This window comes from Mesoplodon mirus (assembly GCF_964341445.2).
Source record: "Mesoplodon mirus genome assembly, chromosome: 1".
NCBI lineage: Eukaryota > Metazoa > Chordata > Mammalia > Artiodactyla > Ziphiidae > Mesoplodon > Mesoplodon mirus.
In genome coordinates, this window is record NC_138976.1 from 209,389,576 (window position 1) to 209,412,468 (window position 22,893).

Consider the following 22,893-nt stretch of genomic DNA (forward strand, 5'->3'; position numbering starts at 1 on the left):
AAAAGACCAGAGCCAATGAGAAGGTCACAAGACCCCAGAGGTGGGCACGGGGCCATGTGGTAGGGAATTCTGGGGTCCCATGTCCCTGAGTGTGGTCTGAAGGGGGCAGATCACAGTGGGCCCTGTGGACTCACCTGGCTTCCTGATGTGGCAGATGGGACATACATGCTTGGTTCACATCAAGGGAAATGAAGAGAGTCATTATGTATGACCCACAAGTCTGAAGTGGAAATTAGAAATTATGGGGTGAAACAACTCTGACCCAGGAAAGGGCAGGGCCCTTATGTATCGCACTGAACATCAGCTTCTACCAGGCTATGAAAGCAAAGGTGGGGAGGGGCTGGCCTGCTGGAACCCTGCTCTATTGTCCCACAAGACACCCACCTCTTTGCTGCCACCTGCCAGGCACTCCAGAGCCAGGCCTGTCCAGCTGGGCCACCTCACAGACTTGCAGGGGTGACCACACTGGACTTCTGGCTATACCTCAAGCTTCCGAACAATTAAGATCTCAAGGCCCTGCATCAGTTGTTCTCTCTGTCACTAACTGCCTAATGGTGGATCCCTGGATTTATCTTGGTATTCACTCCTAGTCTGATGTTTGATCCCTGGGTCTATCTTGGTTTGCACTCCTAGTCTAATAGTGGATCCTTGTGCCTAGGTTGGTGTCCACTATTTAGTCCATTGTTGGATCCCTGGATCTATCTTGGTCTCCACTACCTAGTCTAATGGAGGGTCCCAGTGTCTATCTTGGTCTCCATTCCTAGTTGAATGATCCATTCCTGGATCTATCCTAGCCTGCACTCCTAATCTAATGGTGGATCCCTGTGTCTACATTGGTCTCTACTACTTAGTAATGGAGGAGCCCTGGGTCTACCTATGCTAATGGTGCACCCCTGGATCTATCATGGTCTCCACTACCTAGTCTAATGGAGGATCCCTGTATCTATCTTGGTCTGTACTCAAATGTTGGATCCATGTGTCTCTCTTGTTCTCCACTACCTATCCTAAGGATGGATCCCTGGATTTATCTTGGTCACCACTACCTAGTCTAATGATGGAGCCATATGTCTATCTTGGTTACCACTACCTAGTCTAATGGTGGATAAACTCAGTGATCCACCATTAATCTAGAAGTGCAGCCCAAGACAGACCCAGGGAGTCTCCATTATACTAAGTAGTGGAGATCAAGATAGATCCAGGGATCCACCATTGGAATAGATAGTGTAGACCAAGATAGACATAAGGATCCATCATTAGACTAGGATTGCAAACGAAGATAGACCCAGGAATCCTCCACTTACGTTCCCTCAGCTCTACCGGGCTGGTCACCTGATCAGGAGCTGCCCTGAGATGCCCTGGCCGGGGAGGGGTGAGGGGCGTCTATTGAATCTGTTGTCTTAGAGCTCTCTCAGCGGCTGCCTGGGCCTGGGCGGGGTGCTGCGCCTGGGCTGGGCGGGGTCCTAGGGAGAGGAAGGGGCGGGCCGCAGCTCTGAGCCTAGCCAGGGGCCCCTTCAGAGGGAGCTGGGTAGGAGGAGCAAGGAGAGGGCAGGTCCCCCGGGTGTGTGAGCCCAGGGCCAGACCCCGGAGGTCTGAATCCTGACCCCACGACTCACTGAGGACCTACAATATCGACACCCACCACAGAGGGTCTGACCCACAGTGACGCACATGGGGTTCACATGTGCTACTCACCGAGAACACCTGGTCTGTGGGGGGCCCTGGTGGTCGGAGGCGCAGGGGCAGAGGTCAACACCTCCGCAAAGCCCTGAAGCGAGACTTCTCGCTCTGCTGGCTTCGCCCCCTTGGGGATTTGGGTTCCTGCGGGGTCAGCCCCGCCCTCAACCCTGGATGGGCGTGACCAGGCGGCCCCGCCCCCGCTGGCCCCTGCGCGGCAGTCTGGCCGAACGCCGCGGAGCGCGCAGGGATGCGCGAGGAGGCCACGACCCTCAGCCGCAGGGCGAGGCCCGGGGGGCGCATGGGGGACGCTACGCCCGCCCCGGGGAACTGGACAGGTGAGGGCCGAGGTCGCAGACCTCGAGCGGGGCTCTGCGCCCATTTCTCAGACGGGGAAGCTGAGGCGCGGGGTGCACAGCCCTGCGCGGGGGCGGTGGGTGCGGCACTGCCGCGGTGAGGCGCACAGTCGGAGGACAAACCTCCCCGACGCTCTCCGTCCGCCCAGCAGGCGCCCCAGCGGAGCCGAAGCCCGCGGCAAGCGGCCAGAAACCAGGCGGCGGCGTCCAGGTGCCCGCCAACCCAGGTGCGCGCCTTTTCCCAATGGGGGGCCGCCTCAGTGCGGGGGATGTCGGTGTGACGGGCGCGGGGAAATCGAAACTGGCCTCACCTAAGGGAGGTGTTCTGGATCCTCAGCTAGCTCCCCAGCCCCACTTCACAGGCGGGGAAACTGAACCTGGGAGAGGGGAGTGACTGCTCAAGGTCCCGCTGCAGCCGAGCCTGCGGGTGAGGCTCCGGGGTCTCCGGAAGGAGGGGTGGGCTGGCTGGATGTTATCTTCAATGTTTGATTTCGAGATTGTTTTGTAGGGGGTTCACCTTCCTGCCTTGCTCGGATAGGGGGATTGCAGCTGAAGCCCCGGATTCGAATGTCGGCCTTGCTCCATGAATGCGTCTAAAATCTAACCCTTTTAGAAACAAAGATAAAGCCGGACCTTGAGCCGCAGATGTTCCTGGAGGCTCACTTTAGGGCACACTGCCCGCTCCCCCTTAAACCTGAGGGTGTTTGCACATCTGTGCCCCAGGCCAGGCGCTGAATTGCACAAGTGGAAGCTGGGCCTGAAAGAGCAGGCTGGCACAGGTCTCACACACCCACACACACACACCCGGGATGCAGCCAGTCATGCTTAAAACAGTGACACCTGCCACCTTGGGGGGAATGCTGGCTTCCTCTCAGATGGGGAAACAGGCCCAGGGAAGTAAGTCACAAAGCAGAGGCATGTGGCTTGGTGGTGTGGAAGCTAAGACCTGATACTGCCCCTGGTGTGGTGGGGTCGGTTTATTTTCTTTGACTCGGGCAGCCTGATGCCCAGTCCTGAATTTGGTGTTTTGCCCGGTGTGTGAAGAGGACAATGTGTGTGTAAGTTGTGCAGCGCTGCCTGGGGAGGTGAGTGTCCACTGTGAGGCGGAGGGACTTGCCCAAGGTCAGCCAAGGACAGGGAAGGGGAGGCCCTGACTACATACAAAAGGCTGTTTGCAGAGGACTCTCCTGGGGGAAGGAGGGTCTCAGAATCCAGTTCCTGCCCTCTGGCCTGCCAGGCCTGGCCCCAGCCCTGCTTCTGACCGGCTGCTGCTCAGCCTCCTCCCAGATGTGAGCCCTGTGGGTCCCAGCCTGTGAGTCCTTCCCAGGAATTTAGGGTTGGACCCCCCCCACACACAACGACCTGTGGTGCGTCTCTTTATCTCTGTGCCTCAGTTTCTCCATGTGCTAAGCGGTGGGCCCTGTATACCTGCCCCAGGCTTATGGACAGGCCAGGGGGAGCCAGGGAGGGCCCAGTGCACCCACCCTTGCATGGTTCTGCTCCAAGGTAATGCTGCTGTCCTGACTCATCCACTACTCTGCCCCATGGCCCCAGTCTCTTGGGCTCTGAAATGTGCACCCACCTCTCCTTGTGGGGCAGTGAAGTGATGGGTGTGGGAGTCTTTAGAGACAGTTTGGCACTGTGTAAAACACAGCAATGGGATGGGTGTTTTTCCTGCAATCTGTACAATGGGCACATTATTCTGCTTTTCCTGGAGGAGGTGTGAGGGTCCGATCAGACACAGAGTCCTAAGATTCTCCCCTCATCTCCCATGCACGATGACCGGGGAGAGGCAGGTGGGGGAAGGCCGTCTCAGAGCAAGGCCTTAAATCTTTATGGCCTTGCTCTGAATGGCTGACTGGGAGGCCATCCTCCCACTGCCCTTAGGACCCTGGCCTGTCCCTGGCCCTGTTCCCAGGGCAGCTCCAGCACTCCCTGATGGAGGAGATTGTCCAGGAACACGGCCGTGCCAGAGGAAGACCAGTGGCCAGAGGTGACCCTCCCCCATGCCCCTGAAAGCGGGCAGCAGGAGGACTGCTGGGTGGGTGAGGACATGCTCTGTGGACATCCTCTTCGCTTCACTCCTGCCGCCCAGCCACTGGGCCAGCCCTGGGCCCATTTCATGGAGGAGACCAAAGCCCAGAGGGAGTAGGTGGGAATCTAAATGTGGCTTATGTGCCCCTAAGGCCCAGCTCTGGCCTCCCACCATGGTACAGGCAGAGCTGCTGGATGAACAAGGCTCCCTGGAGCCTCGATGTTCTCCCCTGAGAGATTTGGGGGGATGGGGAAGTGCGCTCTTCCTGGTTTGGAATTTACCTGGTTATGTTCTGGAGGAGAATATATATTCCGGGTGTGTGAGCTGACCTGCTGTCAGGGAAGTGCCTGGGAGACCTGGGTCTGGACCATAGCCAAGGGCCAGGCTTGCAGTAGCTCTGAACCCTGCACCTGCCTCAGGACACACGACCAGGGCATGGGCCTCCTGCATGTGGCTGTCCCCACTGCTGGGGTCTTGGGGGGTCCCACTCTCCATAGATTACCTCTGTACACATGACTCTTTAATTTCTCTTTGAGAAATTCCTCCTGAGGGTTCCTCTTTCCACTTGGGAAAACTGAGACTCAGAACTCAGACTCAGAAACAACCTTCCAGTCCCGCAGGGACCCAGGCCCATAGTGGGCTGGTCCAGTGGCCTGCTTCCCCCCATCTCCCACTGTACCTATTGTCCACAGTCACAGCCAGCATAAAAGGTAACTTATTTACCTGGTCTCAGCGGGTGAGGTCAGGGTTTGGGGGCCATGTCGGCTCCAGAAAGGAGGATGGGAGGGATGGTCCTGTGGTCCAAGGTTCCAGATAAAAGATTAACAAGCAAGGATTGTTCTCACCCCCACTGGCCAGGCAGGCTGGGGGAGGCATGGGCTGGGAGGACAGGCTGTCTAGGTCAGGCCATGCACCCCCTGTGTGTTAGGGGGTGGGAGAGAGCATTGCCTGGGGCTGGGGAGTGAGCTGGGAGTGTCGGGCGAACACCTGATGGGCAGGTCTGCCTCTCTACTGTCCAGTGAGCCTATAGGGTTTGCTTTTGGTTTGTATCTTGCTTGCATCAAATCCATTCCCTTTGTTTTTTCTGTTGTTTTTCCTCTCCTCTGAGATTTATTTGTACATAGTAAAAAAGATAGTGTCATGCAGGGTGCAGAGAAAAAAATGCAGCAAAGGTTGAGGGGTGCAGGGGTCCAGCCAAAGGAAGGCTGGGGAAGTGTAGCATCCAGTGTCTGAGGGGGGCCACAAGTGGACGGGGCCAGGAAACAGGGCTGGAAGGAAAGGATAGCTGGGGGTGGTCCCCTTCCAGGACCAGTCCTAGGAAGGGTATACAGGGGTAACTGGGTGTCTGTGAGGGTTTTCAGCAGGGGATGGAGGAGGTGGGATTCGCCTCTTAGACACCAAGTGTGGGGAGGGACTGTTGGGGCCCAGCTAGGGGGCCCAGGGGTCTCCAGGCTGTGGAGGGTGCAGTGAGGAGTGTGAGCAGAGGCTGGGTTTGCAGTGGTTAGGGGATGTGGTCTCTGGAGCCAGCTGGTGGTTTCATGGAATATCCTTAGAAGATGGGTAGACTGAAGCCCTTGTAGTCCCTTGATGCTGTGCCACCTTCCTGCCCCATCTGGGCTACGTGTCACAAGTCCTGTAGAAAGGTCTGGTGGGGGCCCTGCCAGTGTACACCTGGGGCCTTCAAAAGTCTGTGGGCCTCAGTTTCCTCATCTGGAAAATGGGCCCAGCCCAAAGTGTTTGCTGGCCTTCCAGGCCTAGAGAAGGGATGCAGGCCATCCTGATGGAGTCTGGCGGGTAGCGGGTAGGGGTGGCAGGTGCAGGTATCCTGGGTGCTGTGGACTTGGGGTGGGGGGTAGGATGAGGTATTGAGCTTCCTCCTAGGGGACATTCCTGAGCTCCCAGGCACAGGTTTAAGGTCTCCACCAGGTGGTCCCACTCCTGTCACCCCGGGGGGGCAGGTCACCCTATTTTGCAGGTTGGGAAGGTGAGTCTGAGCAAGGCAAGGACCAGTTCCAGGACCTGAGGCTAGATAGAGGTGGTGGAGCAGAATCAGACCTGGTGGAGAGGGGCTGGGTGGGGTTTGGGTTCCTAGCAGACCAGGCCCACTTGGCTTCTCTGCCTTCTCCTCTGAGCCTGGTTGGGCTCTTGGATTACTGGGGGTTGAGCTCCTTGCCTCCCAGGTAGGGGAAGGTCACTGCAAGGAGGGGGCCATGGGCAAGGCTCATCCTCCCTCTACCCTTCCTTACCAGAGTTACTTCCTTTGACCTTTCATTTTCATTTTTAAAAGAAGAACCGTTCAAACAATACACTTATGCTAGGAGCAGGGGCTCCCTGCCTCTGATGGGCGTGAGACCCCTGTATTGGCTGGCTGGAAATGCAGAGTACAAGGCCTGGGGAGAGCGGCCATGACTGCATTTAAAGCCCTCCATTCCGAGTCTCTCAGAGGCCCCTCCTGTCCCCAGCCATGCAGCGTGCATAGTTATGGGGCAGCGGCATTTTCGTTGGGCCTGTGCTTCAAATGTTCTTGTACCTTTCCCTTAAGTCTTCAGTTTGATGCACACCGTGCAGGCATCTGCAGGTCAGGCTTGTTTCCTTTCTGTGGCTTCACCTCTCACCCTCCCACCTTGATGAGGCTCCAGGAGACAGGGCAGGCTCTGGGCCCCTTGGGGTGAGGGGTTAGTCTGTCTTTTAAGATATGTGACCCCCCTTGGGTGGTGAAATAGCCTGCAGTGCTGTGTCATGATGGGCACCCTTAACCATAGCGGAACCCAGCAGCAGCACAGGATGTGGCTGTTGACAGGCGAGCCCTTTCCCTACGACAGTGGTGGTTTCCTCGCTGGGGCTGGAGCTGCACGTCATCTCAGTCAGCCCCTGTCCTGCCCTCTGCAGCGTTTACAGGTGGGTCAGAGGACCAGATTGGTGACCTGGTCACCCAACTGGTTAAGTGTGGTTTACACCCAGACACGTTTGGCTGCAGAACCATCCTGCTGCCTCTGTTTCTGGAGCTTTTTCTCCTGTCTGTGACTCTCCATGCCAGGGCCATTAGGTAATGCAGGGTCTGGGCTGTGCTCTGGTTAGGGAGCTGGACAGCCACCCCCCATGGCTTGGCAGGCCAGCTGGGGCATATCAGGCAGTCAGCAGTGATGCTTGAGGCGTTCTCCCCACATTTAAAATTTTTTCAAACATACCACAGAGTTGAAAGAATTTATAACCACACCCCCCCAGCTCTATCCTACCCATAACTTTTCAGTAGTCCTGCTTCATCATACCTTTTGCCATCTCTTTGTCCCTCCGTCAAGGCATCTTACTTTTTTGATAAAGTGCTAGTTGCATCTTTAAAAGATGAATACAAGTTTATCCCTTCCTCCTTTCATTCGCCACGCGCTGGTGCAGGTGCTGGGCAGACAAGTGTCCACAAAGCTCTCACCCTTGCTGACCCCCCAACGGGGGCCTCCCTTCTCTGAGGGCCATATGGGGCTCGGGAGAAAGAAGATGCTTAGCCATGGAAGAATGGAGAAGTAGCAGCTCTAAATTGGGGACTGGGAAGTGTTGGTTGCCTGGTGACCCTGGGGAAGGGGCCACGTGGCTGGCCCGTGGCTGCCCTGCTGTGTCTACCCAGTTCCAAAACCCCAGTCCGCTTCCCTGGCTGGAAGAACAGCACGTGTCCAAGTCCATGGATCCTGAAAAAGAAAAGAGGTTCTTCCTGGGGGAGTGTTGATCACAGCTTTCAACTGTTAGTTTGTTCATTCATTCATTCATGCATTCACTCATTCCTGCTTTGGCACCTGTGGAGACAAAGCGTGGTGATTAATTAAGGGCCTATACTCTGGAATCAAAGTTGGCATCGCTCTGTACTACTGAGTACTGGGGGACTCAAGACCAGTGAGGGTAATCAGGGAATATCTGATTGGAGGCTCAGGGTGGGTGCTGTGTCCTCCTTGTCCTGTCTCCCTGGGGCTCCCAGCTCAGGCTCCCCACCCCTTCCTGCCTGCAAGCACCTGCCTGTCCTCTGCTACAGGGCAGGACAGCCTCTCAGGTCCTCCCTGCTGTGCCCTCTGCCCCAGGGGTTATGCACCCCTTCCCCCACACCCTCACCAACCTGGTGGGCTGGTCTTTGTGACCTTGACCAAGCTAAGAAGCCAAAAGTAATAACTTAGGTTTCAAATCTGCATTTCCTTAATTGAAATAAATATGTCCCCTGAATTATTTAACAGCTTTATTGAGGTATAATTCATGTGCCATACAATTCACACATTTAAATTGTACATTTAAAGTGTACAATTTGATGGCTTTTAGTATATTCACAGATATGTGCAACCATCACCACACTCAATTTTAGGACATTTTCATCACCCCAAAAGGAAGCCCTGCATCTCTTAGACCCTTAAAGGTCACCTCCCGACTCCCCCTCTCCCTGGCCCCAGACAACCACTGATCTGCTTTCTGTCTCTATGGCTTTGCCTATTGTAGACATTTCATATGAATGGAATCATACAATATGTGGTTTTTTGGTAACTGGCTTCATTCACTGAGCATAGTGTTTTGAAGGTTCATCCATGTAGCATGTCAGTTCTTCACTTCTTTTTATTTCCAGAAATATTCCATTGTATGGGTGGACCATATCTTATTTATCCATTTATCAGTTGATGGACATTTAGGTGGGTTCTGCTTTTTGGTTATTATGAAGACTGCTGCTGTGAACATTTGTGTACAAGTTTTCATGCAGATGTGTTTTCCTTTCCCTTGGGTATATTGCTAGGAGGGGCATTGCTGCATCATTTGGAAATACTCTGTGAAACTGTTGGAGAAACTGCCAAGCGGCTGCCCCATTGACATTCCCAGCTGCAGCGTGTGAGGGCTCTAGTTTCTCCACGTTCTTGGTACACCAGTTATCATCTGTTTTTTTGTTTTTGTTTTTGTTTTTGTTTTTTTTGCGGTACGTGGGCCCCTCACTGTTGTGGCCTCTCCCGTTGCGGAGCACAGGCTCCGGACGCACAGGCTCAGCGGCCATGGCTCACGGGCCCAGCCGCTCCGCGGCATGCGGGATCCTCCCGGACCGGGGCACGAACCCGTGTCCCCTGCATCAGCAGGCGAGCTCTCAACCACTGCGCCACCAGGGAAGCCCTGTTTTTTTTTTTTTTTAATGTGTGTTTTTCATGGTGGATGTGAACAAGTACCTCCCTGTGGATTTAATTTGCATTTTCCTGAAGCTAATGACGTTGAGCATCTTTTCATGTGCTTATTGGTGGCCATTGGTATATCTTTAGAGAAATGTCTGTTCATATCTTTTGCCCATTTATAAATTGGGTTGTCTTTTTATAATTCAGTATAATAATTTATACATTCTAGATACAGTCCCTTATCAGATAGATGATTTGTAGGTATTTTCTCCCACTCTGTAGGTTGTCTTTTCACTTTCTTGGTAGTATCCTTTAAAGCACAAATTTTTTCATTTTAATGGAGTCCAGTTTATCTATTTCTTTTTTTTTTTTTTAATTTTATTTATTTATTTATCTTTGCTGTGTTGGGTCTTCGTTTCTGTGCGAGGGCTTTCTCTAGTTGCGGTGAGCAGGGGCCACTCTTCATCGCAGTGCGCTGGCCTCTCACTATCGCGGCCTCTCTTGTTGCAGAGCACAGGCTCCAGATGCGCAGGCTCAGTAGTTGTGGCTCACGGGCCCAGTTGCTCCGCGGCATGTGGGATCTTCCCAGACCAGGGCTCGAACCCGTGTCCCCTGCGTTGGCAGGCAGATTCTCAACCACTGCACCACCAGGGAAGCCCTATCTATTTCTTTTGTTGTTTGTCTTTTGGTATCATTGAGAAACCATTGCCTCTATAGATTTACCTCTATGTTTTCTTCTAAGAGTTTTTTCTATAGTTTTGTCTGTTATATTGAGGTCTTTGACTCATTTTAAGTTAATTTTTGTATATGATGTAAGGAGAGCTCCAACTTTCTTCTTTTGCATGTAAGTATTGTTTTCCTGGCACCAATTGTTGAAAAACTATTCTCTTCCCATTCAGTTGTCTTGGCACCCTTGTTGAAAATCAATTGATTGTAAATATGAGTTTATTTCTGGAGTCTAAAGCCTTGCATTGGACTATATGTCTCTCTTTATGCCAGTGCCGCTCTGTTGTCATCACTGTAGCTTTGTGGTAGGATTTGAAATAAGGAAGTACGAGTCCTCCGACTTTGTTCTTCTTTCTCAAGATTGTTGTTTGGGCTATTCTAGGTCTTTTTTGCATTTCCTTATGAACTGTAGGATCAGCTTGTAAATTTCTTCAAAGGTAGCAGCTAGGATCTGATAGGGGTCATGTTGAATCTGTAGGTGAGCAGAGTAGCGTTGCCATCTTAAACCATGTTAAAAGTCTTCTGACCCATGAGTATGTGATGTGTTTTCATTCATTTAGGTCTTCTTTAATTTCTCTCAACAATGCTTTGTAGTTTTCAGAGTTTAAGTTTTGTACTTCTTTTGTTAAATTTACTCCTAAGTAATTTATTCTTTTTGATGCTCTTGTAAATGGAATTGTCTTATTAATTGCATTTTTAGTTTGCTCATTGCCACTGTACTGAAATACAATGGAGTTTTGTGTGTTGACCTTGTATCCTGCAAACTCGCTGCACTCATTTATTAGTTCCTGTAGATTTTTAGCAGATTCCTAGGGATTTTCTCGATACAGGATCATGTCATTTAATAGAGAAGTTTTGCTGCTTCCTTTCTGATGTGGATGCTGTTTAATTTTCTTAATTAATTGCTCTGCCCCCTGGTTTAGGGCTATTTCCATATTTTTCTTTTCTAACTTAACCATTTTTTGTGTTGTGATTTTTGTCATGTCTTATGTAAGTGCTGTTTATATAGGAAAGATGCTCTGTTACACGTATGTTGCAAATACCCACACTCCCTTGTTCTCTGTTAATTAGGAATCTTAAGCTCTGCGTCAGTCCTGTCTGTGGGTGCCCTCTCTATCTGTGGGTGTTGAGCAGGTCAGCCACCACTCCAGGCTTGGTTGCTCATGTTAAAATGACGATAATAACAAGTTCTTCCCTGCTGTCCTCTGCAGATGATTGAGTGCTGCGTGAGGTCAGGAATTGGGGTCCTTCTTGACCAGATGTTTCTGTCGGGCCTGCATTGCCGTTGTTAGTGTGACACTCATGATGGACATCTGCAGACAGGGAAGCCTGAATCCTCCCAGATGTGCAGTTTACATGGCAGCCGTGGCCCAGCACACTTCCACCCCTACCACCCTCAGCGTGTCATCCAGCCTTGCTGTGCTTCAGTTTCCCCATCTGTAAGATGGAGATGGATGGTCTTCCTCATATGGCTGAAATACAGTGAAGTATCCATTAGGTGCCCAGCGTTGTTTGTGCTGTTCGAATGTCAGCCCCCCCTCCCTGCTAGGTACACAAACCACAAGGACCCCCCCAGGCTCACACTCCTCCCCCCAGCATTTCAGCCTGGTGAGGCACCCCCCAGGTTCTTGGTAGGGCAGAGCTAGGGGGAGCTTGGCCAATCTCAGCCAAACGCTGTCCCTCAGTGTCACTGCCCACAGCGAGGGTCAAGGAGCCTTAGCCTCCAAGGGCAGAATGCAAGACTGAGGCTGAAGCCTGGCTCTGCCACTGCCCTGTTAACACCCTCACCCTACGTGGGGTAGGGCCAATGGGGCCATGCAAGGGGTGGCTTGACCTCACTGAGCCTCAGTTTCCCCTCTGGACAGGGCTGGTTGTGCACAGACATGTGAAGCACTATCACGGGGTGTGTGAGTGCATGTGTGTGGCCCTCCTGAGTGACAGCTGCTGCCCTTGGGCAGTTCCGGGTGTCCTCTGTCCCCACAGCCTATGTGAAATGGGGTACCATGCATTCCACAGTGGATCCCCCCTCATGGGTGCTTCCAGGTGGATATGAATTTTGGAGGACTCTCCAGCCCACTACAGATATTCTGGGTATATATTTTGAAAACAGAGCCCACAGAGTTTGCTGGTGAATTGGTTGTGGATTGAGAAAAAGAGTCCGGGTAGGTTCCAAGTTTGGGGGCTGGAGCAAGTAAAGGATGGAGGGCATAGTGGCTAACATCAAAGTTAGAATGGGGCAGGCCGAGTGGTGAGCAGGTTGGCCAGTGCAGGAGCTTGGCTGGATGTGGCAGGCCGAGCGGGCTTTCGGACATCTGTGCCTGGTGCCCAGGGGACAGTCCTAGCTGGAGGTATCCCGTGGAGGACAGGGGAAGGGTTGTCCTGGGTTGGTGTGGAATAATGTCCTCAGCCTGGGCAGTGCCAGCCTCGGTCCGAATCCCCACCACTGCTCCCACCTAGGCCTCGGATGTGTGGAGGGGGTTGGACACAGACGCTGCCTCTGGTCCGTCTCCCTTTTAGTCTGAGACTAACTGCTTTATACACTAGTAGTATACAGTGCTCAAAATCAGAAAGTTCCAGAAAAGCAGAAGGAAGAGCCTCTTGCGTTCAGGCACCAGGAGGTGTGCTCCAGGACCTCGGTAGCAGCTTCATTCCGTATTCTTGAACACCGGAAACAACTCACACACCCATCAGCAGGAACAGGGAAGCAAACAAGGGCGTCCATACAACAGGACTCTGCTTCACCGTAAATATGGACAGCTGCCAACACACGCAGCACGGCACCTCTCCCGTCATTGTGCTAAGCAAGGGAAGCCAGACACAAGGGACACGTGATGTATCTGTCACACGTGTGTGTTGAGAAGGTAGGCCCAGAGCCTCCTTGTGTGGTTCCACATCTCTACCCTACAACAAAGGAGCTGTGTGACTTCAGGAAATGATTAAACCACCCTGTACCTCAGTTTGCTTTCCTGTCAAGTGGGGAGGTATTTTGTGGATTGATGAGTTAATGCACGTAAAGCGTTTGGAACAGCGTCTAGCACAGTAAATTCTATGTGCCAGCTGTTGGCATTGTTACAATTTTATAAAAATGCTTGTGATTGCCACTTTATCCAGAGTGCCTCTCTGTGTCCTTGTATAAGGATATCATTGTAACACTTTAGGATAGCATTGCTGGCATTCATTTCAGATGTACTTTGATTAACTGTACTGATCCCCACAGCTGGAGATGTGGGTGTAGACAAACATCCTGGTATAGAAATCCTGGCAGCAGATACATAACTACTTCTTTGGCTAAATTCTCAGATGTATACACAACATAAAGCTCTTAATACACTTTACCAGACTCTGTCCAGAAAGGTTTGGATCTGTGCCCCCACCAGCAAGTCTGAGTGGAGTGGATCCCAGGCCCTTGCTAACTTCACACATGGTTTCTTTTTTTTTTTTTCCAAGTGGAGGAGTGAAAGATTAGCTCTCATTTGAATTAGTGTTTCTTCAGTTACTATGAGGGCACTCATTTTCTCATGTCTGTTGGCTACTTGTATCTCGTGATTTGCTTGTTCACACACCAGTCCATTCTGCTTTACTTGGATGTTCAGCTTTTATTGACGTGTAAGATCTCTTTATAAATCAAGGGTGTTGAACCTTTGCCCTATGTTTTCCAAATACCTTTTCCTAAGTTTTTCATCTGAGTTTGTTTGTTTTTCAGTTATTAGGGAGTAACAAAAGTTTTTGTTTTTTATGTTTAATGAAATCACATCCGTTGATCTCTCTCCTTTTTTTCCCCCTTGATTCTGCCTTTTGAGCTACACTTGGGTAATAATTGTCCTTTTGCTTTTATTGTCTTTAAATGTGTGTTTCTTTTATCAACACCATGGTCTTCAGAGCATCTAGATTTCACTTAATTGTAGGGATTAGCTCCACTTTTGTTCCCAAGCCACTAGTCACACGGACGCCACTTCCAATTGTCTGGGTGGCTGTGTGACCTTCTCCAGAGCATCGTGTGGTCATTGGGTCCATGATGCCTGTCCCAGGTGAGGGCTCCTGCCAAGCCCCTGCCCTCCAGGGTGAGGTCCTCACTGTCTCTCCTCTCTTCTCTCCTAGGCATGTGTGTGCAAGTGCAGCCACCCCTGCAGGGCACCTTCCAAGTACTTCGTGGGGACGGTACTTCTGTGGGGACTGTCATCGTGTTCCACTGCCCCTCGGGCCACCAGATGGTGGGGTCTGGCCTCCTCACCTGTGTCTGGAAGGGGAGCATTGCTGAGTGGTCTTCAGAGACCCCCATGTGCAAGAGTGAGGCCCATTCATTCCCTGTGAGCTGCACCCAGCTCAGCAGCGACCCCTGGTGGGGGGTTGCTGATTTTGTCACATGGATGGTGTGGGTGTCCACAGAAAAGGTTCCCTGGGCCTCTGAGTAGGGTCCTGTTCCCAGTGCTGGTGGTCCCTTGGGGCTCCATGTCAGCAGTGTAGACTCAAGTCCTAGCAGCTGCTCCAAATTCTAGCTCTGCCACTGACTTGGCCTGTCATCTCCAAGAGGTTACTTGTGCTGTCTTGAGCTAGTACTTCATCTGTTAAGCAGAAAACTACGTTCTTTCATACACACGTGCCGCAAACATTAATAGGATGTTTCGTGTGCCAAGAATTCTAGAACTGGGGAATAGGATTGCTTGGCCATGGGGCCCCAGTCTGGGGGAGGAGATGGTTTTCTAGTTGTATTTGTTATACAGGGTGTTAAAGGATAATACCTAGCACAGCATTTTCCAAAGTGAAGATACATATATTGTGTTAATGTGTACTATGCATTGAAAAGGGCTCTATAGTCAATATAATTTGGAAAAGCCTGGGTTAATAGGCTGCAGGACTTCTCAGAGCCTTTAAAATACTCATGTGGTGGTTGAATCTCTGAGGAGAGTGTCTGTTAGGATTAGACTCCAAGTGATAGAAAACCCAAGATAATGGGGGTTACCAAAATAATGGGGGTTATGAGAGCTTTTTCTTGGCCATGGCCCTCAGGATGGGCAGTCCTAGGTTTGTATGGCACCCCATGGTGGGGACGCAAGTCCTTTCCATGTTATGGCTCTGTTAGGCATGATCTCAACTGCATGATCCAGGCAGTTGTTACAGGATTAGTTGCAGGGCAAGGAAGGCTCTTAGAAGTTGTCCCACACCCCTCCACCCTGTTCACCACTGGCCAGAATATGGTCATATGGCCACATGTAGCTGCAAGGGAAGCTGTGAGATGTAGTCTTCAGTCTGGATGGCCAGTGTCCAGCTAGGGCTGGGGGACTAGGGACTGGAGAGCGTGATCAGTGTCCACTACAGGGGAGAGTATGCAGTGTTGTTCAAATTAGAATCCTGGGCCTTGATTCCCAAGAACATCATTTAGAACCTGATAGAAGTAGTTCTTGGTACATAGCTAGTTCTTGGTCACACAGCTGAAAATGTGCCAAAGGCCCTTTGACCCCAAACACTGGCATTTTTCTTGCTTTTGCACCTTCCTGGAAAGTGACCCAAGAAAGCACCTAGGCCCCCGTAGGGTTTTACCCACTTGAGGCATTGTGAAAATAGACTGTGTGTTGTCTGCTGTCCTCTGGTCTCAGGGGCCCCGTCTGCAGTGGGTGGGAGCCAAGGGGACTATCATCACTGAACTCCCTGTCAGAGCTTCCCCCAGTGCACCACCAAAAACTCCTACACACCCTCCAAAACCCTGCTCAAACACCCCCTTCCTGGGGGGCAATCTTGCCTGATAGCCCCACTCCCTACAACAATTTGCACAGACCTTCACCTCAGCTGCCAGCGCCTCCCTGCCTCCCCCATGGAACAGGGCTCCCTGAGGGCAGGCTGGGCCCAAGAGCTGGACTTGTCTCACTCGCAGCTGTGCCTCCCTATGAAACCTTCGGCTTCAAGGTGGCCGTGATCTCCTCCATCGTCAGCTGTGCCATCATCATGCTCATGTCCATGGCCTTCCTTACCTGCTGCCTTATGAAGTGTGTGAAGAGGAGTGAGCAGCGGCGATCCAACAGGTACAGTGACCTGGCACTGCCGCGGGGCACCTGCAAGTCACTCCGAGACTCCTGGGCATGTCAGGGAGCAGGGCTGCTGGGATCTTGGCATCTTGCTGTTCACAGAGCATTGAAGCCATGGAGGGCACGTGGCTCACTCACTTGGTCTTCCACAAGATAGGTGACAGGTACACAGGGGGTCGTCTCATTCTGCAGACTGCACACACACAGTATATGCTCTGCTCTGTGTGGACGTGACGGGCTGACTACACGACGGTTAACTAGGGCCTGCAGGTGGAGTCTGGCCCACTTCTACTTTTCTTCACGGAAACCTATCCTTTTTTTCTTTTTGCTATTTTTTAAATTGAGGTAAAATATTTACAATATAAAAGTTACCATTTTGGGCTTCCCTGGTGGCGCAGTGGTTGAGAGTCCGCCTGCCAATGCAGGGGACATGGGTTCGTGCCCCGGTCTGGGAAGATCCCACATGCCGCGGAGCGGCTGGGCCCATGAGCCATGGCCACTGAGCCTGCGCGTCCGGAGCCTGTGCTCCACAAGGGGAGAGGCCACAACAGTGAGAGGCCCGCGTACTGCAAAAAAAAAAAAAAAAAAAGTTACCATTTTAATCATCTTTAAGTGCACAATTCAGGATCATTAGTTACATTCACAGTGTTGTGCCGCCATCAGCTTGATTCATCTCAAGAACTTTCCACTGCCTGTCTTTGTAAGTATAGTTTTCCTGACATTTACTCATCATCCATGACTGCTTTCTCCCTACAGCCACAGAGCTGAGTAATTGCTCAGGAACTGTATGGCCCTAAAATACTATCGGCCTTGCAGAGGCTTGCAGGCGGTGTCCCGGACACACAGGCACCTGAATGTCCTTCCCCCATCTCTCTCCAGGGAGGCCCAGCTGTGGTTCCAGCTGAGAGGCGAGGACTTAGAGACAGTACAGGCCGCCTGCCTCGGCCTCAAGGGCCTCAGCAACAAACGCAGCATCAGTGGCGAGTCCAGGATCCAGCCCATCCAGGCTCACGACAACCACAGCTTCACCACGTGGGCATGGGCAGGGCAAAGGGGCGGTGGGGCAGTGGTGAGGGCAGGGTGGTCCCAGCATGCTGCGAGCCCAGGCTCGCCAGGGCCTCAACTCCCATCCCTAACACAGGGGCTGATGGTCCTTCTAGTACCCGTGCCTGACCCTGCACCCTAGTGCCTAAAGCTGCCCTCCACGCCGTGTCTATCTTGGCACCCCTTGCCTAGAGAAGGAAGCTTCTGGACACGAGTATTACCCTTCACCAGGACCCACGGTGCCCTGTCCACTTGCTCTCTCCTCCCGTCTCCCTCCCTGCTCCTCGGTCTCTCTGTTTTTATCTCTTCTTGTCTCTCTTTAAAAACACACACACACACACTTTTTATGAACCAATACAAGGACATTTCTTACATACTTTTTTTTGACTCAAGGAGTCTAATCTTGGCTGAACACGGACTGCAGATAGAACATCTCCCAGGGTTGTTACTAGCTTTGAGTGAGCACCCTCTGACCCCAGGATCACAGGGCTGCCCGGTTTCTGGGCTCCTTAAATGGGGCAGGATATTTGTCTTTGGCAGCATTGCCTTTTGCGGACTCTAGGCCAGTGGTCTCCTACAGACACCGTGTTCTGGACTGTCTTGACATTCCCTCATGACTGCACTCGGGCAGCGTTTCTCATGTGGGTGCCCCATGGGCGGTGCTGGTGTGAATCACAGGTATGGGTCAGGCTGTCCCCCTGCAGGCACGAGGACTGGGCGCTTTTGGCTGAGTTGAGTCCGTTGTCAAGTGATGAAGAAGGGACTCTGCTAAGGGTCACTCTGCTGCCCCCATGACGTCTGACCTGTGGCCTTAGCATCCAGGGATGCTCCAGCCAGAATCGGTTTTGGCCCTGGGGGTTACAGGATAATGATTTTAATTCTGTTGCGATTCTGTTATTCCCTCTATGAGGAATGAAAATGAGTTCTGTTTTTTCCTTCCTTTCCTTCTCATTTTGTTTTGCTGTTTTTGTATCACTCTGAATTCATAGGTATTCTTTTCTCAAACTTTATTATGGGGAAATTTCACAAATACACAGAAGCAGAGAGAATAGTGTAACGGGTCTCTTGTCCCCGTCTGCTAACCTCAGGGGTCACCGTTCCCCTGCATCATCTGGACCCATGCTTCCTATGGGCTCCAGTCCTTTCTTGGTTGGAGCCCTGTTGTGCTGCGTCCTGATCATGACCTTTATTCTCCAAGTGCCTCCTCTCTGCACAGATGTTCTGGCCCATTTAGTGCTTTCTCTGCCCCGCCCTGGCGTCACAGAGGCAGTCTGCTCATTTCCTCAGCCTGTCCCCACAGGAACCTCCCAGGGAACCAAGTGCTTGCCCCCGGCTGACGCCTCCATATGTGACAACTGCTCATGCCTCGTTTTCCTCCCTTGGACAGTGAGGATTATGGCAGGGCTCACTTCCTGGCCCTGTTGAGGTGATATAAGTCAATGGCCTTGACCGGGCCCAGAGTACAGATTCAGTGAGTGCCAGCCATTGTTGTTAATTCTGCTCTAGGTCCTGGTGTGCACATGAGGAAACTGAGGCGCTGGAGGTGGTGGCCTGTGCAGGCGTGGCGAGGGTCTGTCTGGTCCCATGTCCACACTCAATGCACCGGGCCTAGCTAACTCCTGGAGTGGCGAGGCCTGTGGGAAGGAATTGGTTTCCTACCTCCTTCCCTTGAGCTTTTGACACACATTAGGCCTACGTTATGATGGCCATGGCAGAAATGCCACCTTGCGCCCTTTCCACCTGACTTGACAAGTCACTGTGTTGCCATGGTGGTCTGAGGCCCCTGGAGCTATGCTCCAGATGCTTCAACTGCTGTGCTCAGGTTTGGGTAAATGCTTGTGCTTAGAGCTGTTTTTCTTTTTTGAGATGACATTTTGGGGCAATCCTAGGAACAGACTGTTTAGGCCAAGTCGTCCGAATATTTTTATTACCAAATTCTTTCTCCAGGAACCTGGCACTAGTTGAGCCATTTTTACACCTACACTGTCACTGAGTGTTAATGATTTGTTTTCCGTCACTTACTTAGCAGGGGTGAGTTACGTAGGTGGCTTTCATCAGCATTTCTTTAACATTGAGAAAGAGTGTTCTCTCCATACCTTTGCTTAGCAGTTGCATTGCTGGTTTTAGTCACTTTCACTTTGCTCTGCTGAATCTCCTGCTGATGTTTCTTCTCATAAATAGTGGAAGCTCTGTGTACATTATGGAAGAGACCCTTACCTGTCAGTTGGCTGCAAGCACTTTCCTTTTTGTTTCAGTTATGTTGGCGTTGTCTTGCTAGTGCACATCCTTTTCATATAGTCATGTTTCCTTGGCAGGTTTTGAATTTTCTCCATTGCCCCCTGCCCTGTGGCACCCTCTCCCCGTTATAGACCTGTGACACACTGTCTCAGTTGGGAAACCCCAATGGAATAGGGGAAGGAATTGCTGCCTCTCAGGATGTACCATCCTAGGCAAGGCCCAGATACCCCAGTTCTCCCACTGATTGGTGGTGAAATCATCTTTAGTAAGGTGAGGTTTGCCCCTTGACCTTACTTTTATTTCATAAACACTCCCCAGCACTCACATTATGCCAGGCACTGTTCTTAGCTTTTCCAAATATTACCTGTTCTAACCATAGGAGTGGGCACTATTTTTATCCCATTTTAAGAAACTTGTCTAGAATCACATAACTACTAAGCATGAAGCTAGGTTTGAACTCAGGCTCTGTGGCTCCAAAGTCCATGGACTTGCTCACTAAGTTGACTTTCCTCTCCACTAATTAACTGATTCATTCACACATTCATTGAACCAACAGATAGTTTAATTCCTACTACTGCCTAGAGCTTTTCTGAGAACTAGGTGTGGGTGGCAACATAGATCTGGGAAGGCTTCCTGGAAGAAGTGATGCCTGAGGTGAACAGATTAGGAGAGCCTATACTGGAGGGGAAGGAGACAGATAGCATCTTAAGGGGAGGAAGCAGCCAGGCAGCCTCAGGAAGCAAAGTCCAGTGTAAGCGGGAGATGGGAGCAGGGCCAGGGTTTGCTCAGCCTAGAGAATGGGTGGGCTTGTGGCTTGGAGGCTAGAGGAGGCCACTAGGGAACTGAAGATATGGTTCCAGACTCAGAGGAGAGCCTGGCAAGTGTGAGGGTGTCCTCCAGAATGTTCCTGGGGTCCCAGTGTCCCTTCTCTGCCTAGGGCATCCTGGTGCACATAGTTTACACACACTCTGAATAAGCTCCCTTCCTCTACAAAGCCCCAGGAAGCCCCTTCCCACCCTTGGAAGGTGGGTGTGATGCTCCTTGAGTCATCCGCCTTGTATGAGTGAGGGGCCTGAGGCCCAGGAAGGGGCACCAATGGAGGGGCCTCCCTGGGTGCAAGGCAAGAGGAAACGGGGGCCCTCCCCTAGGGGCAGCAGTCTATCCCAGGCCTGCTGAAGATCAGGGCCTGGGTACCCAGCATGGTGGCAGAGTTGGGGTTACATGGGGCCCCCACTCTGCCCCCAGGCTCACACCTCCTCTTCCTGCAGAGACCTTGGCGAGGGGACCAGAGAGCTGGCCAGCATGGCCCGAGGCATTGACAAGGACCCCTGGACCCCCAGTGGCCCCACCAGCTCACCACGTGCCCAGGTGATGGTGCATACAGTGAACCCAGGGCAGATGCTGCCTGCCTCCAGGCCAACTGTGGGAATGCTCAGACAGCCTGCAGCCTATGTCCCGGGGTGACTAAGGTGGAGACCAGAGCCCACAATGGGAGGGCCAGCCTGACCCCACCAGCCGGCTACTGCATCTCAACATGTGTCCAGCTCAAGACTGGTCAGTGAAATCAGCTTCCGGGTTTAGGGATCCCTCGGGGCACTGAGCTGCGGACCCTATTTTGGGGGTGTCTGTCCCAGGGGAGCCCAGCTGTAGTGGTTTGTATAGATCGGCTTCCTTGAAACCACCGCCGAGGTTCACAGAACCAGCTGCAGCCTCCCTCTAGTCAGGCTCCTTTGAAGAGACTGGGGGACATTTTAAGCACTTCTAGTTTTGCATAGCCGAGTGGGAAGGTGGCGGCAGGTTTCTCAACAATTACAGCTGGCTGCTTTGTATCTATAAGCAGGGACCCAGCTGGGGTGCTGCATCTACTATCTGTAAAGTTATGGTAAGAGGTATGAAATAAACAATACTTTGAAAAACAGCAAAGGTAAAAATCACTGTCTCAATTTTCAATCCCTGCATAACAAAAACCTCAAGTGTAGTAGCATAAAACTATAGTTCCTTCTCATGACAGCTCGGGGTTCCAGGTTTGCCGGGCTCTACTGGGCAGTGCTCACTGGGGCTTCTCCCATGTGGTTGTGGGCAGCTGGTGGCACGCACTGGGTCATGTCAAAGGCTGGCTGGGTTGCTGCCAGGTGTCAGCCGAGACCTCATGGGGTGGTGGCCGCCTCAAGTGGCCTGGGCCTCCTCACATCATGGCATTCCACAGGGAGAGTCCCGCGTGCAAATCTTACCTGTCAGGGCCTCAGAAGTCACCCTGGGTCACTACTGCTGCATTCCATTGAACGAGGGGAGGCAGCTGGACTGCACTTCTCTCCTGGGCCAGTTGAAATCTGACTTCCAGCCTCCTGAGATTGGGGATGTGATCTCTGGCCATTGAGGAACCTCACTGATGTTTGCCCTCTGAACTCTCCTGCTTCCTGGAGGCCCTGCAGCCACGTTGTGGCCATGAGGAGTGGAGCCTGACAAAGAAGAGCTGGTGGTCCTCAGGAGCCTGTGCTACCCTGAAGCCACGTTTGTCATGGTTTCCATCACTAACAAATACATCTTGATACAGGCCACACAGGGCAGTCCATCTGTCCTCTGATTCACTTGGGAAGCCCCCAGCAGGGGCACTTGGGTGGTTTCACATTTTCAGCTGCCACATTGGTGCCAACAGCCTTTCTGTTCTGGGATACTTTTCCATCAGGTGGGTTCCAGAGTGGAACTGTGAGGCCAGAGGGAGTGTGTGGTGCTCCGGTCGGTGGTGGGGAGGTCACGTGTAGGGACACTGGGTGGGTAAGCTCAGACCCAGCCCTCAACCAGACAATGCAGCATTCACGCTGTGGGGTCCCTGGTAGACTCAGGCCCTCTCCAGCTTTTCTGGGAGTGGCAAGCAGTGGCCCTCAACTATATGCCTCCAAGGGACCTGTGGGCTCAACTCCATGGGGCCAGGCAGGGATGGAAGGTTCACCCCGATCCTGCAGGGTGTGATCTCGACGCGTGTGGATGCTGTCAGAAACTGCGAGGCTCCTTACGGGGCTTCAGCAACACTGGGCAAGACTCTGAGTTCCTGTCATAAGTGTTGACTCCACCAGGCCCTCTCCATGCCCTTATCAGAATGAGGTGATGGGAGGCTTGCCATGAGGGTTTGGGGGTGCCTTCAACAGGAGGTGGGTGTTTTGTCCCAGGTACCTAACCTTGGGCTACTGGAGCAGAGGACAGGAGGATTGGGGTGAAGTGGTGCAAAGGGGATGGCCCCATCCTGCTCCAGCTCCCAATAGCTGAGAGTTACAGGGATAGGTGTCCAGATGGCCACAAGGTGCTACAGGGGCAGGAGGGAAGGGACATGGTGCCTAGCTGGAAAGGGTGCAGGCTGGACATCAGAGCCATTGCTCAGGAGAGCTGTGGAGCATGAGGCCTCTGTGGTGCAGCATGCTGGGCCCTGACCCCATCTATACCATGGCCAGGAGACCGAATTTTGGCTACCTTACCTCTTAGGAAATTTTAAGTGTTTTAGAAACTATGCTAGAAACCGGAATGAAGACCAACTATATATTTCTCATTATAAATTGTAATACCATACTTAGGATAACGTATTTAAGGTTCATCCATGTTGTAGCATGTGTCAGAATCTCCTTCCTTTTAAGGCTGGATAGTATTCCACTTTATGTATATGCCACATTTGGTTATCTATCTATGCC

General features: G+C 52.1%; 1 protein-coding gene across 2 annotated transcripts; it reads left to right on the plus strand.

Moving 5' to 3' along the window:
• The first annotated feature begins 1,922 nt into the window (after positions 1 to 1,922).
• On the plus strand, positions 1,923 to 21,144 carry SUSD3 (sushi domain containing 3). 2 transcript variants are annotated; one of them, XM_082618784.1, is made up of 6 exons: positions 1,947 to 2,012; positions 2,183 to 2,257; positions 14,010 to 14,198; positions 15,781 to 15,928; positions 16,811 to 16,963; positions 20,482 to 21,144. In XM_082618784.1, the coding sequence occupies exons 1-6, from the start codon at positions 1,976 to 1,978 to the stop codon at positions 20,675 to 20,677; spliced, it is 798 nt and encodes a 265-aa protein (XP_082474910.1). In that variant the 5' UTR covers positions 1,947 to 1,975; the 3' UTR covers positions 20,678 to 21,144. The 2 variants fall into 2 exon arrangements, with proteins under 2 accessions (XP_082474911.1, XP_082474910.1); XM_082618785.1 differs by lacking the exon at positions 2,183 to 2,257 and having other exon boundaries at positions 1,923 to 2,012.
• The last annotated feature ends 1,749 nt before the right edge of the window (positions 21,145 to 22,893 follow it).

What these genes read in the sequence shown, in the direction of transcription:
- SUSD3 (XM_082618784.1), top strand. Translation starts at nt 1,976, where the DNA reads ATGGGGGACGCTACGCCCGCCCCGGGGAACTGGACAG. An exon ending in AGAGACCCCCATGTGCAAGA is followed by an intron (nt 14,199 to 15,780) that starts GTGAGGCCCATT and finishes TCTCACTCGCAG; the next exon opens with CTGTGCCTCCCTATGAAACC. An exon ending in GACAACCACAGCTTCACCAC is followed by an intron (nt 16,964 to 20,481) that starts GTGGGCATGGGC and finishes CTCTTCCTGCAG; the next exon opens with AGACCTTGGCGAGGGGACCA.